General features: G+C 41.0%; 1 protein-coding gene across 1 annotated transcript in view; it reads right to left on the bottom strand.

The window, feature by feature from the left end:
* The window catches only part of SYN2 (synapsin II), a 203980-nt gene that overhangs the window by 103264 nt on the left and 81541 nt on the right, over nt 1–19175 (bottom strand). Inside the window, exons 3-4 of the mRNA XM_071440058.1 lie at nt 17069–17160; nt 10938–11094 (exon numbers count right to left, since the gene is read on the bottom strand). Coding sequence (XP_071296159.1) covers nt 10938–11094; nt 17069–17160 — 249 coding nt within the window. The remainder of the gene's footprint in view (nt 1–10937; nt 11095–17068; nt 17161–19175) is intronic.

Here is a 19175-nt window from a genome sequence, read left to right as displayed (position 1 = left end):
TTTCCAGGGTGGGTTTCCATGTTGGAATTCCATAGTGGGTTTCCATGTAGGAGATTTCCACGGTGGATTTCCAGGGTGGAGATTTCCATGTTGGGTTTCTATGGTGGATTTCCAGGATGGAGATTTCTAGGGTGGAAATTTCCAGGATGGAATTCCATGGCGGGTTTCCAGGGTGGATTTCAAGGGTGGGTTTCCAGGGTGGGTTTCCATGTTGGAATTCCATAGTGGGTTTCCATGTAGGAGATTTCCACGGTGGGTTTCCATGGTGGATATCCAGGGTGGAGATTTCTAGGGTGGAGATCTCCAGGATGGAATTCCATGGTGGGTGTCCAGGGTAGATTTCAAGGGTGGGTTTCCAAGGTGGGTTTCCATGTTGGAATTCCATAGTGGGTTTCCATGTAGGAGATTTCCACGGTGGATTTCCAGGGTGGAGATTTCCATGTTGGGTTTCTATGGTGGATTTCCAGGATGGAGATTTCTAGGGTGGAAATTTCCAGGATGGAATTCCATGGCGGGTTTCCAGGGTGGATTTCAAGGGTGGGTTTCCAGGGTGGGTTTCCATGTTGGAATTCCATAGTAGGTTTCCATGTAGGAGATTTCCACGGTGGGTTTCCATGGTGGATATCCAGGGTGAAGATTTCTAGGGTGGAGATTTCCAGGATGGAATTCCATGGCAGGTTTCCAGGGTGGGTTTCCAGGGTGGGTTTCCAAGGTGGGTTTCCATGTTGGAATTCCATAGTGGGTTTCCATGTAGGAGATTTCCACGGTGGGTTTCCAGGGTGGAGATTTCCATGTTGGGTTTCTATGGTGGATTTCCAGGGTCTCTCCTCAGACACCACCAGCCAGCCTCTGCTAGGCCCAGCAGGGAAAGCCAGAGGACTCCTTGGGGATACCCAAACAGAGATTTCACAGCATTTTAAACTGAGCCACCCACTAAAAACACCTCAGAGAGCAGGGGTGGTGCTCACACACCCCAAAAGGAAACCAGGACACTTTGCATCCATCTCAGAGGGGGCTGGAGCTGAGGGTGGAATGGAATATCCAGGAATGCCAGAGGGGAATGGCAGTGCTGGTGGGAGAGCTGCACTGGAGGAGAGCAGTGGGGATTGCCCTGGTGGAGCCATCACCACAGGAGGGATTTTCCTGGATGGGTGACAGATTCCTGTGTCAGGAAGGGGAATGTCACCCCCCTGGTCCTCCTCAGCTCTGAGTCACCACAGGCACGCACTGAAGGAGCAGATACAGCCTAGATTTTAACTGAAAAAAATATTTTCTAAGATAATTTAATAGGGTATATAACACACAGGTTTCCTTTGTAATTATATATTAAGATTGCACAAGAAATCAAACTTAATTTCCATAATCTGGCCTTCAGGTGTGGTGTGGATATTTGCCTTAACCAAGCACAAAAAGAGATTCTGAGTCTCTACTGTAGCAGAACCAGCAGATAATAGAAAGGACTTGAGCCCCAGCTTTACAGTCCTGCTTTGAATATTAACTTCACAGCCTCTGTTTGAAAACAGTTTCTCTCACTAGAAAGTAAGAAACAGTTAAAAAGTCCATTTGAATTTCCTGTCCCTAGAAATGTCCAATGCAATGCAAGTCTGTAATGGATGTCAAGAGTTCCCACTGCTGCTTTTTAGTGCAGAGGAGAACAGGGCAGAGTGGCAACAACCTACTGCAAAATTCAGGAATGCAGTCAAAAATTCTATTTGTGCTTTAGATTATCCTGATAGCAGTAAATGCTGGTCAAAGCAAAATACTCCCATACTCAGTTTATATATAAAGCACTTGAGAGTGCATGCAAGGATTGATGAATGCAGAGCTGAGAGAATGAATGGCTGTATAACACAGAAAAATCATCACCACACTGAGATTTATTTATTATTTAAGGATCTCTGCTTTTTGTTTTTCTTTTTAACCAGGAATTTCAAGTGACCTTACTTATTTTAGGAAAGCAAAATCAGCAAGGAAGGCTGGAATATTCCCTTTCCATTCCAAGACTAGATTAAACTAAACCAGCTCTATAAAGAGGTGCAAAGAGCAAACACTACTAGGTTGAAGGTATTTAGATTTCTAGTTATGCATTTAAACTTATAATTTTATTTATGAATTTTTCTCCAGTCCAATGTTCAAACCTAGTATTAAATTGTCTTTTGACCAAAAAGCTCACAATGTTTTCACCTTCCTTCTGACACAGTTCTGTGAATTTACTTTCAGCTCTTTCATGACAAATCCATCAACATGTTTTGCTCTAAAACAAGGCAAGGAGGACAAAATCTTCACTGAGTGACAGACAATTAAAACAGGTTTTATTCAGGTTTTTTTAAGCAGTTTTTTTTTGTTCTTAAGAAAGTTCTGCTTGGAGGAAAAGCACCTGGAGATCCACAGGCCTCTGACTTCACTTGAAATCTGTAAATCCAATACCCTTCTGTAAATCCAAAATTCTATGGATAGAGGCCACAGAACTGGCCACTGGGGCAAATCTTTGCTGTTGGGCACATGGAATCTGACACAGACATTGTCACACATCACGTGGGGCTGTCCTGGCCCTGCCACCGTGTCCTGGTGTGCCAGGAGCAGCCGTGCCCTGCCTGGACAGAGGGCAGCCCTGGGCAGGGAGAGGGAGCTCAGCAGCTCCCGGCAGGGACAGGGCAGGGAAAGGGCCCTGCACCCCTCTGGCTGCCCTGCCCTCACCTGCCAGCGACATCAGTCTTGCCAGAGTGGCTGGAAGCAGAAAGTTCAGTGCTGGCCCCAGGTTTGCTCCGGTGGAACACATAGAACTGACTAAAATATCAAATCTGAGTGTCCCTGAATGTCTTCCCTCTCTGAGCTGCATCCAGATTGCAGGGCAGCATTCTGCAGCCTTGACCTTTAAGAAAATCCCCTCTGGCATATAAAAGAGAGCAACAACCAGCCAAATCCTATCCCATTGCTCAGCATTATTGTACAAATCTGGCTTTTGCTAACGAGCATGGGATTTTCTTACAGTGAGATAAACAGTTAGAATTTCTTTTTTTAAACCCAACATGGAATAGCACTGAAAATCTCCCAGATTTACAGCAAATAAGTTTTCAAAATGCCTCTCCTCTTGCACACATTCATTTTGTTTGTGGTTTGCTCTCCAGAAGATGCTTTGACACAAAATTGAATCTCCTCTGCGTGGCTATGTCTCCCATTAGCATTGCTTCAATAATTTGTGTCAACAGGAAGCTGGAAGGAACAGAGCTCATCTCTTTTTTTCTGCTCCTCCCTGCAGAGTCCTGACAAATGTCCTGCCAGTGCTCCAATCTGTTGCTCAAGATTTTTCAAGTATAACTGGGAGTGGGAAAAGCACAAGAGAGCAACTTGGAGCAGCAGCACAGAGAAGAAAACAAGGTGGGGAAGAGCACTAGAAAGCCTCAAATAGCAAGAAAGGGCAGTTAAAACAGACCTTCCAAGAAAAAACAAGGTAAAAATAGAGAAGTTAAATGTCCAGTTAGAAGGTGAAGACAGATAAGCAGAAAAGCATCTGCACAAGAAATGCAAAGCAGAACACAGCAAATGAAGTCAGAGTTGTGTAAGCTTGGCAAGAGGAGCAAACCAAGGAAAATATCAACAAACTTGCAAAGAAGTGTTTGGCTGTCTGCTCCCAAACTGAAGGAAAAGAAACAAACAACAATTGTGAGATTTCCAATACTAGCAGGTCTGAGAAAAAAAGCCATGGCCAGCCTTCCCTCCCAAGGGCTGGGGCTGAGCAAGGGGAGAAATTGGGAGAAATTTTGGCACAACTGAGTGTTCTGTGGCACTTCTCCAACATTTAAAAGCTTCATTTAATTGATATATTTCTACAACAATCAATTCCTACAGTGGGGCAGAGTGGGACATCTGAAGATGCTTCAGCACAAATGGGTTCCCCTCTGGAGCTCTGTGTGAAGAGCACCAGGATCCCCCAGCTCTCTCCACACTCTCCCAGGTCTCTCTGGCCAGGCTGGGACAGCTCTGGCCCTTCCTGGCTGCTTCCTCTGTTTCCCCATCCCTGGAGTGCTGGAGCAGAGTGCCAGGAGTGCCCTCTGATGGGGCCAAGCTGCCCAGCACCAGCTCCCGCCCTGCAGAGCCAGGCTGGCACAGCTCTGCCCCAGCTCAGCTCTCCTGGGCTCCCCACATCCCCCAGGGACCCCCTCCACTCCCTCTCCCCTAAATGCAGACCCTTCCACCAGGCTGGCAGGAGCCAGTGAGGGTCACAGAGCTCCCAAATGAGCCTTGAGCCCCCTCCAAAGCAGAGTGAATGTGTGACTGGGCAGCAGCAGATCCCTGAAGCCCCCAGGGCAGCCCTGCACCTCCCAGGAGAACAGATGTGCAGCCAGCTGCAGGGGCTGGGATGCTTTTCCTCTGCTCTGAAGGAACCAGAGCTGCCCTGGTGGAACTGGGCTGGTTTTGGGAGGGTTTTCTTCCCCTTCAGCCATGCACAGCTGCTGTGCACAAGTGCAGCAGCTCTGGGGGCTCTGCAGGCCTGGAAGGTTCAACACTGTCAGAAAGAAGCTGGAAGCACCAGCCCAGCCCCTGTAATGCCTGTAATTGTCATATCACAGCCAGAGTGTGAAATAAAAAAGAAAATAGAAATAGAAATAAAACCCAACCCTTTATTCCATCTACAGCAGCCTTGGACATTGAACCTTGCAGCCCCTGACAATTAAATCAGAGTTTGCCTCTTTGGTGTCACTAAAATCCACCTCCCTGCCTGACTCCACTATCAGCAAGCTGCTGGACACAGTGGGGTGGGCAGGGAATAAACTGGGGTGTTCCAAAGTACTGCACCCCATCGCCAATATTTGCAACTGAAGCTAAAATCCAGGAGGGTTCAATTGAAGGAAATCCTTCAGCATGCAGGATTCACATCAATCTTTACAAGAATCCTGCAAATGGACACATGCAGGAAAAATTAATTTTTTTTAATTCCAACACAGGATACTGGCAAATTACATTTTGTATTTTTAATACATGTTTTTTGTTGCCTTTTTAAAAAATATTATTTTTTAATTTAAATATTATGTTTTCTTTTTGGTATTATTAATATAATATAATATAATAGATAAAAATATAATATAATATAATATAATAGATATAATATAATATAATATAATATAATATAATATAATATAATATAATATAATATATTGTATTATTTTAAAAATTTAAAAATATCTTCAGAATTATTATTTTAATTATGAAATTATTTTAAAATCATTTCATAATTAAAATAATGGGATTCACCTAATGCTGCAAGCTCTGATATCATCACCACATTTTGCAGCTCCTTCTGGCCTCCACAATTACTTCACACACCTCCATGGACCCACAGACTCATTTGGGTTGGAAAATCCCTCTAGGATCACCCAGACCAGGAACTAACCATGACCTTCTAGGTCCACCAGTCACCCTTTGTCTTCAAGTTCCACATCCACGTGGAATTTAAATCTCAAATCCCCCCAGGGACAATGACATCATGTACAATGAGAAAGTTTGCATAAAGCTCCTAAGCCTCAGCTAAGGGAAGCCTCCCTTATTTCCTGAACGATGTTTTCTAAAGGAAAACAGATAATTTAAATGATATCAAATATTAACTTTGGATTAACTTTTCCTTTTCATAAATGCTTTACAGCAGGATCTGCACCCCATTAAACACGAGTAAAACTGTGAGGAGAATTGGGAATCCTACAAGGAGAGTGGATGTTTTTGCCTCACCTTAACTCAGTGTAGCTGTAAATTGAACCAGATAAAATTCTGGTCTTGTTTGATGGGGTTATTTCATGCCCAAGACAATTTATTTGCACATGACCCTGCACTGAAACTTTCTAATGTTTTTATAATAATTCTTCAAGGAGGGCACAAACCTTAAAACGGCTCCTCCACAGTTCTGTGTGAGCTCAGCAATAAAGAGCTCAGCCTTTATCTGTAAAAGCCATGCTTTCCCCCAGCTTTCTGACATCCTCACCAGCATTTAAGTGAAATCCATCTCCAGGCAGGGCCATGAATTTTCCATGTGCTAAGTGCTAAGTGTTATCACAGAAGTGAAATAACCCGAGTGCTGTAACAACCCCATGCTCTGTGCAGGTTTCAGAGCACAAACATCTCCCCACACACTCTCATTCCAACATTTCCTTCCACCTGGCTGCTCACAGCCCAGCTTCTCACAGGGCTGTGCCGTGCTCTGGAGTCCTGCTGTGCATTTGGAGGAGCTGTGCATGCCCTGACACCAGGGAATGCAGGCTTTAATTCCTGCTCTCAGGACATCCCTGGCCATCATCCCACCACACACTGTGGCTGTGTCACAGGGGTCTGAGGGTGAGGAAGAGATGAGGATCTGACTCCATGTTTCAGAAGGCTGATTTATTATTTTATGATATATATTATATTAAAGCTATACTAAAAGAATAGAAGAAAGGATTTCATCAGAAGGCTAGCCAAGGATAGAAAAATAAAGAATGATAACAAAGGCTTGTGTCTTGGACAGAAAGTCTGAGCCAGCTGACTGTGATTGGCCATTGATTAGAAACAACCCCATGAGCCCAATCCCAGATGCACCTGTTGCATTCCACAGCAGCAGATAACCATTGGGTACATTTTGTTCCTGAGGCCTCTCAGCTTCTCAGGAGGAAAAATCCTAAGGAAAGGATTTTTCAGAAATATCATAACCACCACACCCCACCTTTCAATGGTGCACCTCAGATCAAACACAAATTGGTTCACTGCCTATTGGAAAGTGCACAGAAAGCCAGGGTACAAAAGGAGCTTTCCTGCAAAATTAAGGGCAGGCAGCTTGTGACACAGAGTGTGAACCTGCCCTCAGAGCTGAAAGATGTTCTACAGCTGGAGCTGTGTGTCCCTGAAACACCAAACACCTGACATGTGAAGAGCGATAATTTAAAGCCCAAAGACCTTGTACATTGAGTTCTAACTCTCATTTTATCTGAGAGCCCTTTTATGACCAGTCTCACCTCCCTGACTTCCCCTCCTACAGATCTACACTACTCCTACTTTTGCTCTGGTACAAGGAAGACTCATTGCCCATGGCTAACTCAATAATTTCCCATCTTTTTAAGGCCCTTTCCACTGCACACTCCCTTTTCCCCCCCTGCTGTTATCAAAGCTGTAATTCCCTTCTGCCACTCCACATTTTAGTGCACAAAAGTCAATCTATTTCTCATGAATTAATAAAGATTGTTACTTATGGCTTTTTGTAGCTTTCTGCTTCTCCTTTGTCCATGGGGCTTTTGCACTTGAAATGTTTGCAGAGAGAACTTCCACAGAAATACCAGCAGAGCACTGGTGTTGACAAAAGGATTGTGCAGGAAGAAATCCCTGCCACGCTCTGAGGAGAGGATTGATTGATGCCAAATCCAAGCATGGCCATGGAGGGGCACAGTGGTTTTTACCCTTAATTTTAGCAGGCAGCAGCAGATTGAGGAGTGCATTCCCAGGCATCCACAACAATTTTCAGCAGGGATTTCACCCAGGAGGGAGTGTCGGGTCCGTCTGTCTGTCTGTGCCCCGACATGGGCAGGGCGGTTCTTGGGTGGACGCGTTTCAAAGGACGAGTCTGGACTCTTCAGCTTTTCCATCTTCAGATTGTTTATTGTTCCTTATCTACAGAATTTTCTGTCTGCCCAGCAGAGGTCTGACCTGCAAGGCAGCCAAGGGCACTCTGACCATCCACGGGGCGGTCGTGTCTTTTTATACTAAAATCTATGTACATGATATTTACCTTTATTTTCCAATACCTTTCACCCATGTTGGCAAGTGCACCTTCACCATGAACCAATCCCCAAGTGCCAACATCACCACAGGAGATGGAAGACAAGAAGAAGAAAGAAGAAGGACGAGACACGCCCTGATCCCTCCATCTTGTCTCCATAACCCCCCTGTACCAAAAACCTTAAAGTTTATATTTCACCCTATAAATGTGTCCCTTTCACACCCTTCACTCTAAAGTGATTCTCATGTCCTCAAACTGCTGTCACTTCCATAGATGGATCAAAATCAAGCCACCAAACACTCTTGGCAACATTCCAGGATTTCCGAGACCTCCAAGGGTTCTCCTGGCATCTCTGGACATCAGGAACGATGTGCTGAGATCCCACAAGGGAGCACACACCAGATTGGTCCAACCAAACAAGGCAGGTGATGATGTTGGCAAAACCAGCAGTGCCTGGATTCTGCTGCAACATCTGAGCATCCATGAAGCTGGCTAAATATAGGGATTTTTACCCCTCAGGATATCTATTCTGGAATGGCCTCATAGGAGCAAAGAATATCCTGAGCTGGAAGAGATCCACAATGGGCATTGAAGTCCAACTCCCTACCCCACACAGGACATCTCAAATATCCCCCCATGGGCCATGAGTTCTTCCATTGTTGTTCTCTCCCAAATCTGATGAGGATTTTGTGCTGCTCTGGGATAAACACAGTGGTCTTTACATCTCCCATCACCACCACCAGCACAAGGCAGGATATTCAAGTTAAAAGGCCAAACAAAGCTCCTGGTGTTTGTACAGAAATTATTTCTGTGCTCACATTAAAAGCTCACACTCCTTACTAGGACTCACCTTGAGGGCAGTGATAAAGTGATAAAAACACAGATATGGCAGTCTGTAAGGAGGAATTATTCCTTACTTTTTGTTGCATATAAATGCTACTGGCTTTGCCTCCCCACCCAGTGAATCAAAGCACTGGGAAATGCCACACAGCTGGAAAATGGGATGCACTAAAATAATGAATTCAGCAATGTACAGCGTGCACTGAGAAGTTGTAAATGCTCTATCAATTATTTATTCCCCCCCTGCAGGAATTTACTGCAGCATAAAAGGATAATAAAATGAGCTGCAAGAGGTATATGTTAAAAACTGCTGACAATTGTTTGGAGGGATTTTCATAGTAAGTATTAAAAAATTAACATCTTCAAGGCAATAAAAGTATTGTTGTAAAACTTCCCTGCAGTGTGAAAAATATTGACAACTCTTCCTTTCTTACCCAGATACCAGAGGGAAAAATGAAATTTTGGCTTTTTATGAGAAGTGGAATTTTTTGAAGTTGTTTTAACTGTTGGACAATGGAATTGTAGGAGCAGGGATCAGCACCTTTTACAGCACCACATTTTACCTTGTTGCTGCTAATGTTTAGTTCTTCATGAAGCAAAAGAATCACCAAGTTCTGCCTCCATTTCCACAGAACTTGTCAAGAAAAACAGCATTGGCTTCTCCACTGAAACTGGCAAAGATCAGTGGCTCTCCAGGGTGCCTCAGTGCTCCAGGGGTAACTGAAAGGACCCAACCCCTACCACAGAGGCACAGGGTTATGAAAAGGGCTTTCAAATGAGGGAACGAGTCCCTTCAGATGGCCTTGCTAAAGCATAGCCCCAAAAATTTCACAGGAATGAGGAAAACACTGGCTAGAGCCTGTTCAAATTATGTTCAAAACCACAAATATGAGAAATATTCTCAGCTTGCTTTTCCCAGACAAATTGTGAATAAACACTCTTTCCTCACTTGAGGAAGCGTGTTAGCAGTGGGGAGGCATTCCGTTGGATGCCTCACTCATGTCTCTATTTGTACTACAAGGATTTTTGCTCTCTGTCCCCACACTGGCTCTTTGAAAAAAAAAATTATTGAAATATCTCAGTTGGGTTTTTAATCCTTCCACTATTTCACTGCTCAGTGAGGGAAGTTTGATGATCAACGTTCACGAAGAGGGGTGAAACACACAATGCAGCAGCTGAAATGCCAGGCCCAGGAAATTTCCAGGTGCAGTGATTTAGCTTTTATGTTTTAAATCCAGCTTAGGGTTTAGCTTTTCTGCTTTTCAAATCCTGTACTGCATTAGGGTATAACGTTAAAACTCCACACAGAGGGCTGGTTACTGTCTTCAGGTTTTGGTCAGACACAACAATTCCTCTCTATGCCTGGGAATCAAGGACGCCTCACTGCCTCAGGCCCCAAAAAGTGTAACCAAAAGTGAGCTGGGGGGAGCAAACTGGGGGTAAATGACTTCATTACTTGCAGCTGGAATGGGAGCATTAACCCCTGATGTGTGAATGGCCAAACTGATCATGGTGGGACAAACTCGTGCCCACTGTTGGGAATGATGAAAGTTTGACCAGAAAGTCTCACAGATCTGTGTGCTTGGCAGAAAGATTTTTAAATGTAGAGTCTGATGAAGGAATAGAGATGGAAGCAAGTTTTGATATAGAAGAAAAGAATTGTTGAGCCAGTCTCACTGGATAACCAAGGAGGCAAAGGGTGAGTGAGTTAGAAGGGGTTTTTATGGCTTAGAGCAAAGGATAAACCCACCCCAAACAAGAAGATGTTTGTACCAAGCTGAAAGAGAGCACAGGCAAACAAGGCAGCAAAGCTGCAAGTAGAAAAAAGGTCTCAGAATTTTCCACTGCAAGAAAACTGAAAAACAACTTCCAGCTTAAACTGTAATGTACTGACTGTTAGTGACTGGAGAACATAACATGAACATGGTAATTACAGTAGTTATGATGGGCTATAGATAACAGTTAAGGTATAGATTGGTTCTACTGTATGAAGATGCTCAGCAAAGAAAAGTCTATAATGCACTGGAACCAAACCCAAAGGGACTCCAGGCCTGCCTGCAGCTGGAGCTGACAGCTGTGGGCACAGCTCTGTCACCCACCACCCTGGGCTGCTGGAACCTCTTGGATGGAATAAACTGCATTTTGGATACCATAAACTGCATTTTGGGTACAATAAACTGCATTTTGGAGAGCCCCTGGAGTCCCACATCCCTCATTTAGGCTCTTACAGCCCACCTTGGCTGCAGCCGCTGGAGGCTGTGGCTGCCCAAGCTGTGCCTGCTGAAGGCTTTCATAAATCCCCACTTTATTCTCTGAACCTTTCTGCTCTAGGTCCCCCAAAGGCAGCAGCAGCATCACTCACCACCCAGGGCTTGTCACAGAAGTTGTAGATGGACTCGAGGGAGTTGACGCTGGGCACGCCGGCGTACTGCATGCCGATGATCAGGTTGCGGAAATCCTCGTTCTCCGCCATGCTGTACGAGTGCTGCCGCACCAGCACGAAGTCGGGCCGGAACGACCTGCCAAAAAACATCCACAGTCATGAGAACCCACCAGCAAACTGGTTCTCCTTCCACAGCAAGGTGTGCAGAGGGGGGAAAATGGCTGGTGGGGGAGTAGGGGAGAACATGCGAACCAACGGGAATTGACAAAAGTTGGAAAGAGCCATGGTGGTTCCATGAAAAACACTCAAACCAAAGGGAAATAATAAAAAGTGGAAAGAGCCATGATGGCTCCATGAAAAGCACTTAAACCAAAGGGAGAAAATGGAAAGAGCCATGATGGCTCCATGAAAAGCACTTAAACCAAAGGGAGAAAATGGAAAGAGCCATGATGGCTTTGTGAAAATCACTAAACCAAAAAGAAATGACAAAAGATGGAAAGAGCCCTGATGGCTTTATGAAAAACACTCAGACCAAAGGGAAATGATAAAAGGTGGAAAGAACATGATAAGAAAGGTGGAAAGAGCTTCAAGGAAAACACTAAAGCACAGGGAATTGACAAAAGTTGGAAAGAGCCATGGTGGCTTCATGAAAAACACTAAACCAAAGGGAAATGACAAAAGGTGGAAAGAACCATGATCGGCTCCATGAAAACTCTAAATCAAAGGGTAATGGTTAAAGATGGAAAGAGCCATGATGGCTTCATGAAAAACACTAAATCAAAGGGAAATGATAAAAATTAGAAAGAGCCATGGTGGCTCCATGAAAAACACTCAAACCAAAGGGAATTGATAAAAGATGGAAAGAGCCATGATGGCTCCATGAAAAACACTCAAACGAAGGGAATTGATAAAAGGTGGAAAAAGCCATGATGATTTCATGAAAAACACCCAAACCAAAGGGAAATGATAAAAATTAGAAAGAGCCATGATGGTTTCATGAAAAACACTCAAACCAAAGGGAAATGATAAAAAGTGGAAAGAGCCATGATGGCTTCATGAAAAACACTAAATCAAAGGGCAATGATAAAAATTAGAAAGAGTCATAAAGGGTTCAAGGAAAACACTAAACCAAAGGGAAAATATGGAAAGAGCCATGATGACTCCATGAAAAACACTCAAACAAAAGGAAAAAAATGGAAAGAACCATGATAGCTGTGTGAAAAACACTCAAACCAAAGGGAATTGATAAAAGATGGAAAGAGCCATGATGGCTCCATGAAAAACACTCAAACCAAAGGGAAAATATGGAAAGAGCCATCATGGCTCCATGAAAAACACCCAAACCAAAGGGAAAATATGGAAAGAGCCATGATGGCTTTGTGAAAAACACTCCAACCAAAGGGAATTGATAAAAGATGGAAAGAGCCATGATCGGCTCCATGAAAACACTAAATCAAAGGGTAATGGTTAAAGATGGAAAGAGCCATGATGGTTTCATGAAAAACACTCAAACCAAAGGGAAATGATAAAAATTAGAAAGAGTCATAAAGGGTTCAAGGAAAGCACTAAACCAAAGGGAAATTACAAAAGATGGAAAGAGCCATATTATCCTTATGAAAAACACTCAAACCAAAGGGAAAATATGGAAAGAGCCATGATGACTCCATGAAAAACATGGAAACCAAAGGGGAATGATATAAGGTGGAAAGAGCCATGATGGCTCCATGTAAAACACTCAAACCAAAGGGAAAATATGGAAAGAGCCATCATGGCTCCATGAAAAACACTCAAACCAAAGGGAAAATATGGAAAGAGCCATGATGGCTTCATGAAAAACACTCAAATGAAGGGAATTGATAAAAGGTGGAAAAAGCCCTGATGGTTTCATGAAAAACACTCAAAACCAAAGGGAAAATATGGAAAGAGCCATGATGGCTGTGTGAAAAACACTCAAAACCAAAGGGAATTGATAAAAGATGGAAGGAGCCATGATGGCTTTGTGAAAAACACTCAAACAAAAGGGAAGTTACAAAAGATGGAAAGAGCCATGATGGCTCCATGAAAAACACTCAAACAAAAGGGAAGTTACAAACGATGGAAGGAGTCATGATGGCTCCATGAAAATCTTCAACACCCTTTATCTGTTCAGCATCTGCTCAATAATGGGGTTCCATTAAGAGAAGAGAGAAATTATCATGGATTTCATGTTGTTTTCCTGCTGACAGATAAATCACATCCATCCTCTAGGCATGTCCTTAGTTTGTCTTCTCCATTTTCTGAGCACTGGCAAGCTAAACTGAAGCAGGCAAAGGCCTCTGCCACAAATTTGGGCTCTGCCACAAATTTGGGCTTTTGGGGAACAATTTAATTTTTTTTCCCCCACAATTATTGTCAGGCTGTTTTAAGGACAGTAAGGGATGAAGCAACCACATTGCTGACAAATGGAATCAGACCATAATGGAGAGAATCACAACTGGATTTTGATCAAGAGATTTGTCAAAATGAATTTTTTGACTTACAGTCGCATTTCCCCCTTTTCTCTCTGGTATCTGACCAGCATTTCCCCTGGTTCCCTGCCTATCACCCTGCACCTTTGCCAACAACCTGACACCATCCTCACCTTATTCCAACCCTGACATTTTGTTACTGGAGGAGGTTATGGAAAATAGAAAACACAAGCCAACAGGACAGAGCCTCCAGAAAAGGGGCAATTCACTCCCAGATTTGATGGTTGAAAGAGTCTTTTCTGCATTCCAATTTTATAGGGGAAGAAAGCCCAGACTAGCTTGAAGATTTCAAGTTCCTGAGAGAGGTATAACTGCAGGGTAAATTAAATTAGCATAGTAAATTGGTGAAATTATTTACATGCCTTAAATAAATGCAAGCTGTTTGTTGGAGTGAGACACTCTGAAGATTACAAAATCATTCTGAATTCTCAGTCTGGTAGAATGAAAACAACAATACAATTAAAATCCATGTTGAAATTGCTTTAGCAGTTCTGAGATCCCAGCTTGGATGCAGCAGCCCAAGTAGATTAGTTGGATTCTTGAATTTCAAATCACAGAAGTGTTTGGGTTGGAAGGGAGCTTTTAAAGCTCATTTTCTTTTCTAGTGGAAGGCATCCATGGACATTTTCCACTGTCCCAGGCTGCTCCAAACCCTGTCCAGCCTGGCCTTGGGCACTGCCAGGGATCCAGGGGCAGCCACAGCTGCTCTGGGCACCCTTTCCCATTGTTTTACCACTGTAAAAACAAATAAAACCCCAAACCTGCAGGATTTGGCAAAAGCAACATTAAGGGTTTGCTGTTAATAGTCGTCAAAATGGCACTGAAGCTCAATGAGCAAAACCTCTAAAGAAATCCTTGCCTTTAAACAGAATTCCTAAAAAATATCTGCAACACTGCCCTGAGATGTTGAGATCAAAGTTTCAAGAGTTTGGAACATGGAAATCCAATTTACTGGCCCAGCATGAATGGAATACTTAGAGGATTAACGATGCCTTTATTGCTGTTATTAAGGAAGGGATGGGACTATTTTTGGGTTAAGAATGATTTATTATTCAGATGAATATTTTAGTTTTAGAGGTTGTGAGATTTATGAGAGTAAGTAGCTGGTTCTAGTTTAAAAGTAGTTACAAGTTTTTTTGTTTTAAGGTAATATATAACTTTTTAACTTAATAGATAGTTGCTATAAGGTTTATTTTGTTTTTCTGACTTATTATTTTTTATTTAATTTTCTTATACTGTAAATATTTTTGTTTAGTAGGGTTTTGTTATATTTATATCTATATGTTTCTACTATAATTTTAAAACTTTTAGCCTAATCTATACAGACACACGCTTACATTACAAAATCTTCACTATTTTTATTAATACAGTGTTTTACTTGAGGTATATTTTTTTCTTGCAATTATAGAAACATAAGTTTATGGGTTTTTTTGTTTAATGTTTGTGCATTTTATTTCTATATTAATTTAAGCTTTTTCTAAGGTTGTAGGTCAAACTCTTCAGTGTCTGTAGAAGTTTTTGTTTTTCCAATTCCCGCATGCCCTCATTAAAATTGCAGACTCCTCAGTGAAAGAAAGAGGCAACTTTTATTTATTAAAAAAAGGGGGATAACACATCCCAGACAGTGCTGTGGTTTCAAATAAAAGAACAGAAAGTGTCCTCTCAAAGACCAATTTAATGAAAGAATTGGGGAATGGAGGGGATGTACTTTTTAAAAATGAAAAATAAAGAAATACAGTTTGCTTTGCAAAAGCTCCTCAAAGGGCTATGACACATTCCCATAATTGTTCTAGTTCTGTAATTAATGCTGGATGGAGTGACTGCATCCTGAAGGAGGCCAGGAGGAAAATTTTAATTGTGGCTCTAGCATCAAGACCCAAAAATCTCAGCATAATGTTACAGAAAAAATAATTTTTCATGGCATGATTTTCATTCACAAAAACCAAACAAGTCAGTGCCTGTTAAATATTTTTTTTCCTCCTAAACTAAACCAAATCAGCAAAATTTTGTCATTGAAGTTTCTATGATTTTGCTAACTAACAATTTGCTCATAAGTCTGTGATACAAGGTCACTTTGGGCCTAAGAATTTGTTATTATTGATGACCAATATCTCCAATTATCACAGGAACAGAGAATTCTCTCCCATCATGTCTGCACCTCCACCAGCCACATCCCCAGGTGTCTCACACCAGATTGAGGGAAAATTATCAGCTTCAGGCAGTTCCATTTGGGTACACAAATCACACAGAAAACTCTAATATTGTTACCTCATTCTCAGCCTTATCTGAGAACACAAAGCTCCTTTTTTCTCTAAAGAACAGCAGCACTTTTACCAAGTTTTCTCACGACCTGCAAATCTTTGGAGAAGTTCTTTTCTGGAGGTTCCCAGCCCTCATTTTCTCCTGACATGTTTTGATGGCATCTTGGCCTTGATACTTTATAAAACACTTTTTGGAACAGTACAGAAAAGCCACCAGGGAGCAGTGATCAAGATTTCTTGGCTCCAAACTTCCATCATCGGGTAAAAAATTCCACCAACCCTAAGAAAAATCAAATCTCTTACTCTTCTAAGGAAATAATCCTGTGGGTTTGGCACAAGATCATTGTTTTTGTATTAAACTGCAATATTTTTAAAACATGCCAGAGATTAAAGAATTGGAATTTTGAAGCATAAACTTATCTTTAATATTTTTTTCCTGGAGTTTTTTTTTTTTTTTTGCTTTGGTTTTGGTTTTTTGTTTGTTTGCTTGTTTGCATGAATGAGTAGATGAGTAGATATATTCAAATCTTTTATTTGGAGATGTGTTCTGCAAACCATAAAGATCCAGGACATGCTTGTGTATCTCTGCCTTTAAATGCAATTTTTCAGCCAAACAACTGCTACACTTCACTCACACATAAATGCCAAAATAGGAGCAATTCTCACCATTTAAATAAAATATTGGATTATAGTTTTGATTATCATTTTGCCAATATGATAATTTTGCTGATATAAATTTTCTAATGCTTCCTCATTTTTTTCCTTTGCCCTGTTTTCTCCCCTCACATTTATGAGGCTGTTGATGTCCTCACTGAATAAAACCAAAAGTTAAATTTACCCTGCCTTCCTTGGCCTCCTCCTTTTTAGACAAAACAGCTCTTGGGAAATGTGAGGTGTTTAAACCAAAATGTTTCAAACAGGCTGAAATATTCCAGGAACTGCCCTGAGAGGGGTGTTTTGACTCCATCTGTTTCAATAGAAAATATTCCATGTTGGAAATAAATTCTGCTATTCTGGGAAAGTCTGGCAGGCACAAAATCACCAAGTTTGGGTCCTTCTGTAGCAAACATAAAACCCAAATCAATAACCCCCAACTCCCAATCATGTATTCTCTATTCTGGACTTCCTTCCCTTAATAAATCCATTTTCCCCATGATTAAAATGTCAAGATGTGCCCTCCCTGTCACAAAAAGCTTGTCACAAATCAGATATTTTATTTTCTGCTCTCCCCGAGGTGCATCACTCAAAATCCACAAACACAGCCCAAGCACTCAGCACCTTTCCCACCCACCCATGATGCCATTTCTTGCTTTTTGCTGATGTTCCACTGAGTTTTGCTTACCTGACCACTTTTGTGCCATTTCGAATGATTTGGATATCAACTGCATAATTGCCATCAGCATGGGCTATCAAGTTGATTTCTGAAAATTCTGCCTGTGAAGAAAAGGCTCCTGTTAGTTCAGCCTGGTTTATTTTACCTTTATTTTCCAACTCCCTTGTTTTCGGCATTAGGGCCTGAAGTGCTGGCAATCTACATTTGAAATAAAATGAGCACCAAGAGGGCATTGATCCAGCAGTATTTGCCACATTTCAAAAGGTTTTAATCCAAAGAGAGCAAAAGGTTAAAAAAAGTGTTGTGGAAATGGGTTGTGGGGCAGTATCAAGTGGATTTACTCCTCCCTGTCTGCACAGAAATGCAGGGATTATATTTTTGCTTTGCACAATGTTGTCGAAGAGATTATTACAGGCTCAACATTGACAGAAAGTTTTGAAGAAAACAGTACAAGAGCAGAATTAAAATAACATTTTCTTCTAGAATTTAGTGTCTCCTCACACTGCTCACCCTTTCGATTTTCTTTATGTGCATTTACTCTTTAGAAGAAAACCTGGCGCTAATGAGCAATTGTCTCACAAAATCCTCAATTAAAGCTACTTTTCCAGAAGTATGGAATTTCGAGGGAGCTGCTCCCACCCTGTGACTCTGCAGGGATTTGAAAGGAAAGGACAGGATGTTTTACATTTATCCCCGGCCTTTCACCAGCTTAGACTCTCAAGGCACTTCACAACAACATCCCCCAGCAGAAGAGCTGAAATGCAGCCAGCTGTCTCCTGGTGGAGAAATAAAAGTGTCTGTGCTGTCCCAGGCAGCAGCAGCAGAGGATAGAGAGTGACACAATCCCCCTGAGAAATGGAATTACTGCGAGTATTCCTGGGGGCATTTCACAGCCTGGCTCAGGGGCTCAGGGGCTCAGGGGCTCAGGGCTGAGCTGCTCTCAGGGCTGGGCTCCCTTCAGCCCCGACACCCGCGCCCCTCCCGGGGCCAGCACTGCAGAAACAAAATGGGTTTGTAATGGCAGAGAGAAGGAAAATGGAAAATGGGAGAGAACGGGATCCTGGGCGGGCACCGCGAGGGTCAGACCCAGGAATCCACCCCCAGACCGAGCTGCCTCCATGAATGAACCATTCCAGAGGCTGAGGGTGCGGGACAGAAGGGAATGCAGGCAGGGAAAGGCAGGGCGAAAATGAGAAATTCATGTTATAATACAAGAAATACTATCAGAAATGATAAATGCTGTAAAAGAAATGCTATAATAAACAATATAAAAATAAACGCTGTAACAGAAAATATTACAGTATTTACTATATATAAATATATATATATAAATATATATATATATAAACTCTAAATATAAAATACTATAATATAAAAACTATAATAAATACTATAATAAATACTATAAATAATATAAAAATAAAGGCTATATTATAAAAAATATAGTATTTAATACTATATATAAATACTAAATATAAAAATACTATAATATAAAAACTATAATAAATACTATAATAAATACTATAAATAATATAAAAATAAACGCTATAATAGAAAATATTATAGTATTTAATACTATATATAAATACTGAATATAAAATACTATAATATAAAAACTATCATAAATACTATAATAAATACTATAATAAATACTATAAATAATATAAAAATAAATGCTATAATAGAAAATATTATAGTATTTAATGCTATATATAAATACTAAATATAAAAATACTATAATATAAAAACTATCATAAATACTATAAAAAGAAATACTATAATAAATAATATAAAAATAAACGCTATAAAATATTATAGTATTTAATACTATATATAAATACTAAAATACTGAATATAAAATACTATAATATAAAACTATAATAAATACTATAAAAAGAAATACTATAATAAATAATATAAAAATAAACGCTATAATAGAAAATATTATAGTATTTAATACTATATATAAATACTAAAATACTAAATATGAAATACTATAATATAAAAACTATAATAAATACTATAAAAAGAAATACTACAATAAATACTATAAAAAGAAACACTATAAAATATTATAGTATTTAATACTATATATAAATACTAAAATACTAAATAT

Source organism: Agelaius tricolor, unplaced genomic scaffold (genome assembly GCF_023055355.1).
Source record: "Agelaius tricolor isolate 1412-34295 unplaced genomic scaffold, bAgeTri1.0.p SCAF_14, whole genome shotgun sequence".
NCBI lineage: Eukaryota > Metazoa > Chordata > Aves > Passeriformes > Icteridae > Agelaius > Agelaius tricolor.
The sequence above is the reverse complement of the archived record's forward strand: the minus strand, read 5'-3'. Positions and strand labels throughout refer to the sequence as shown.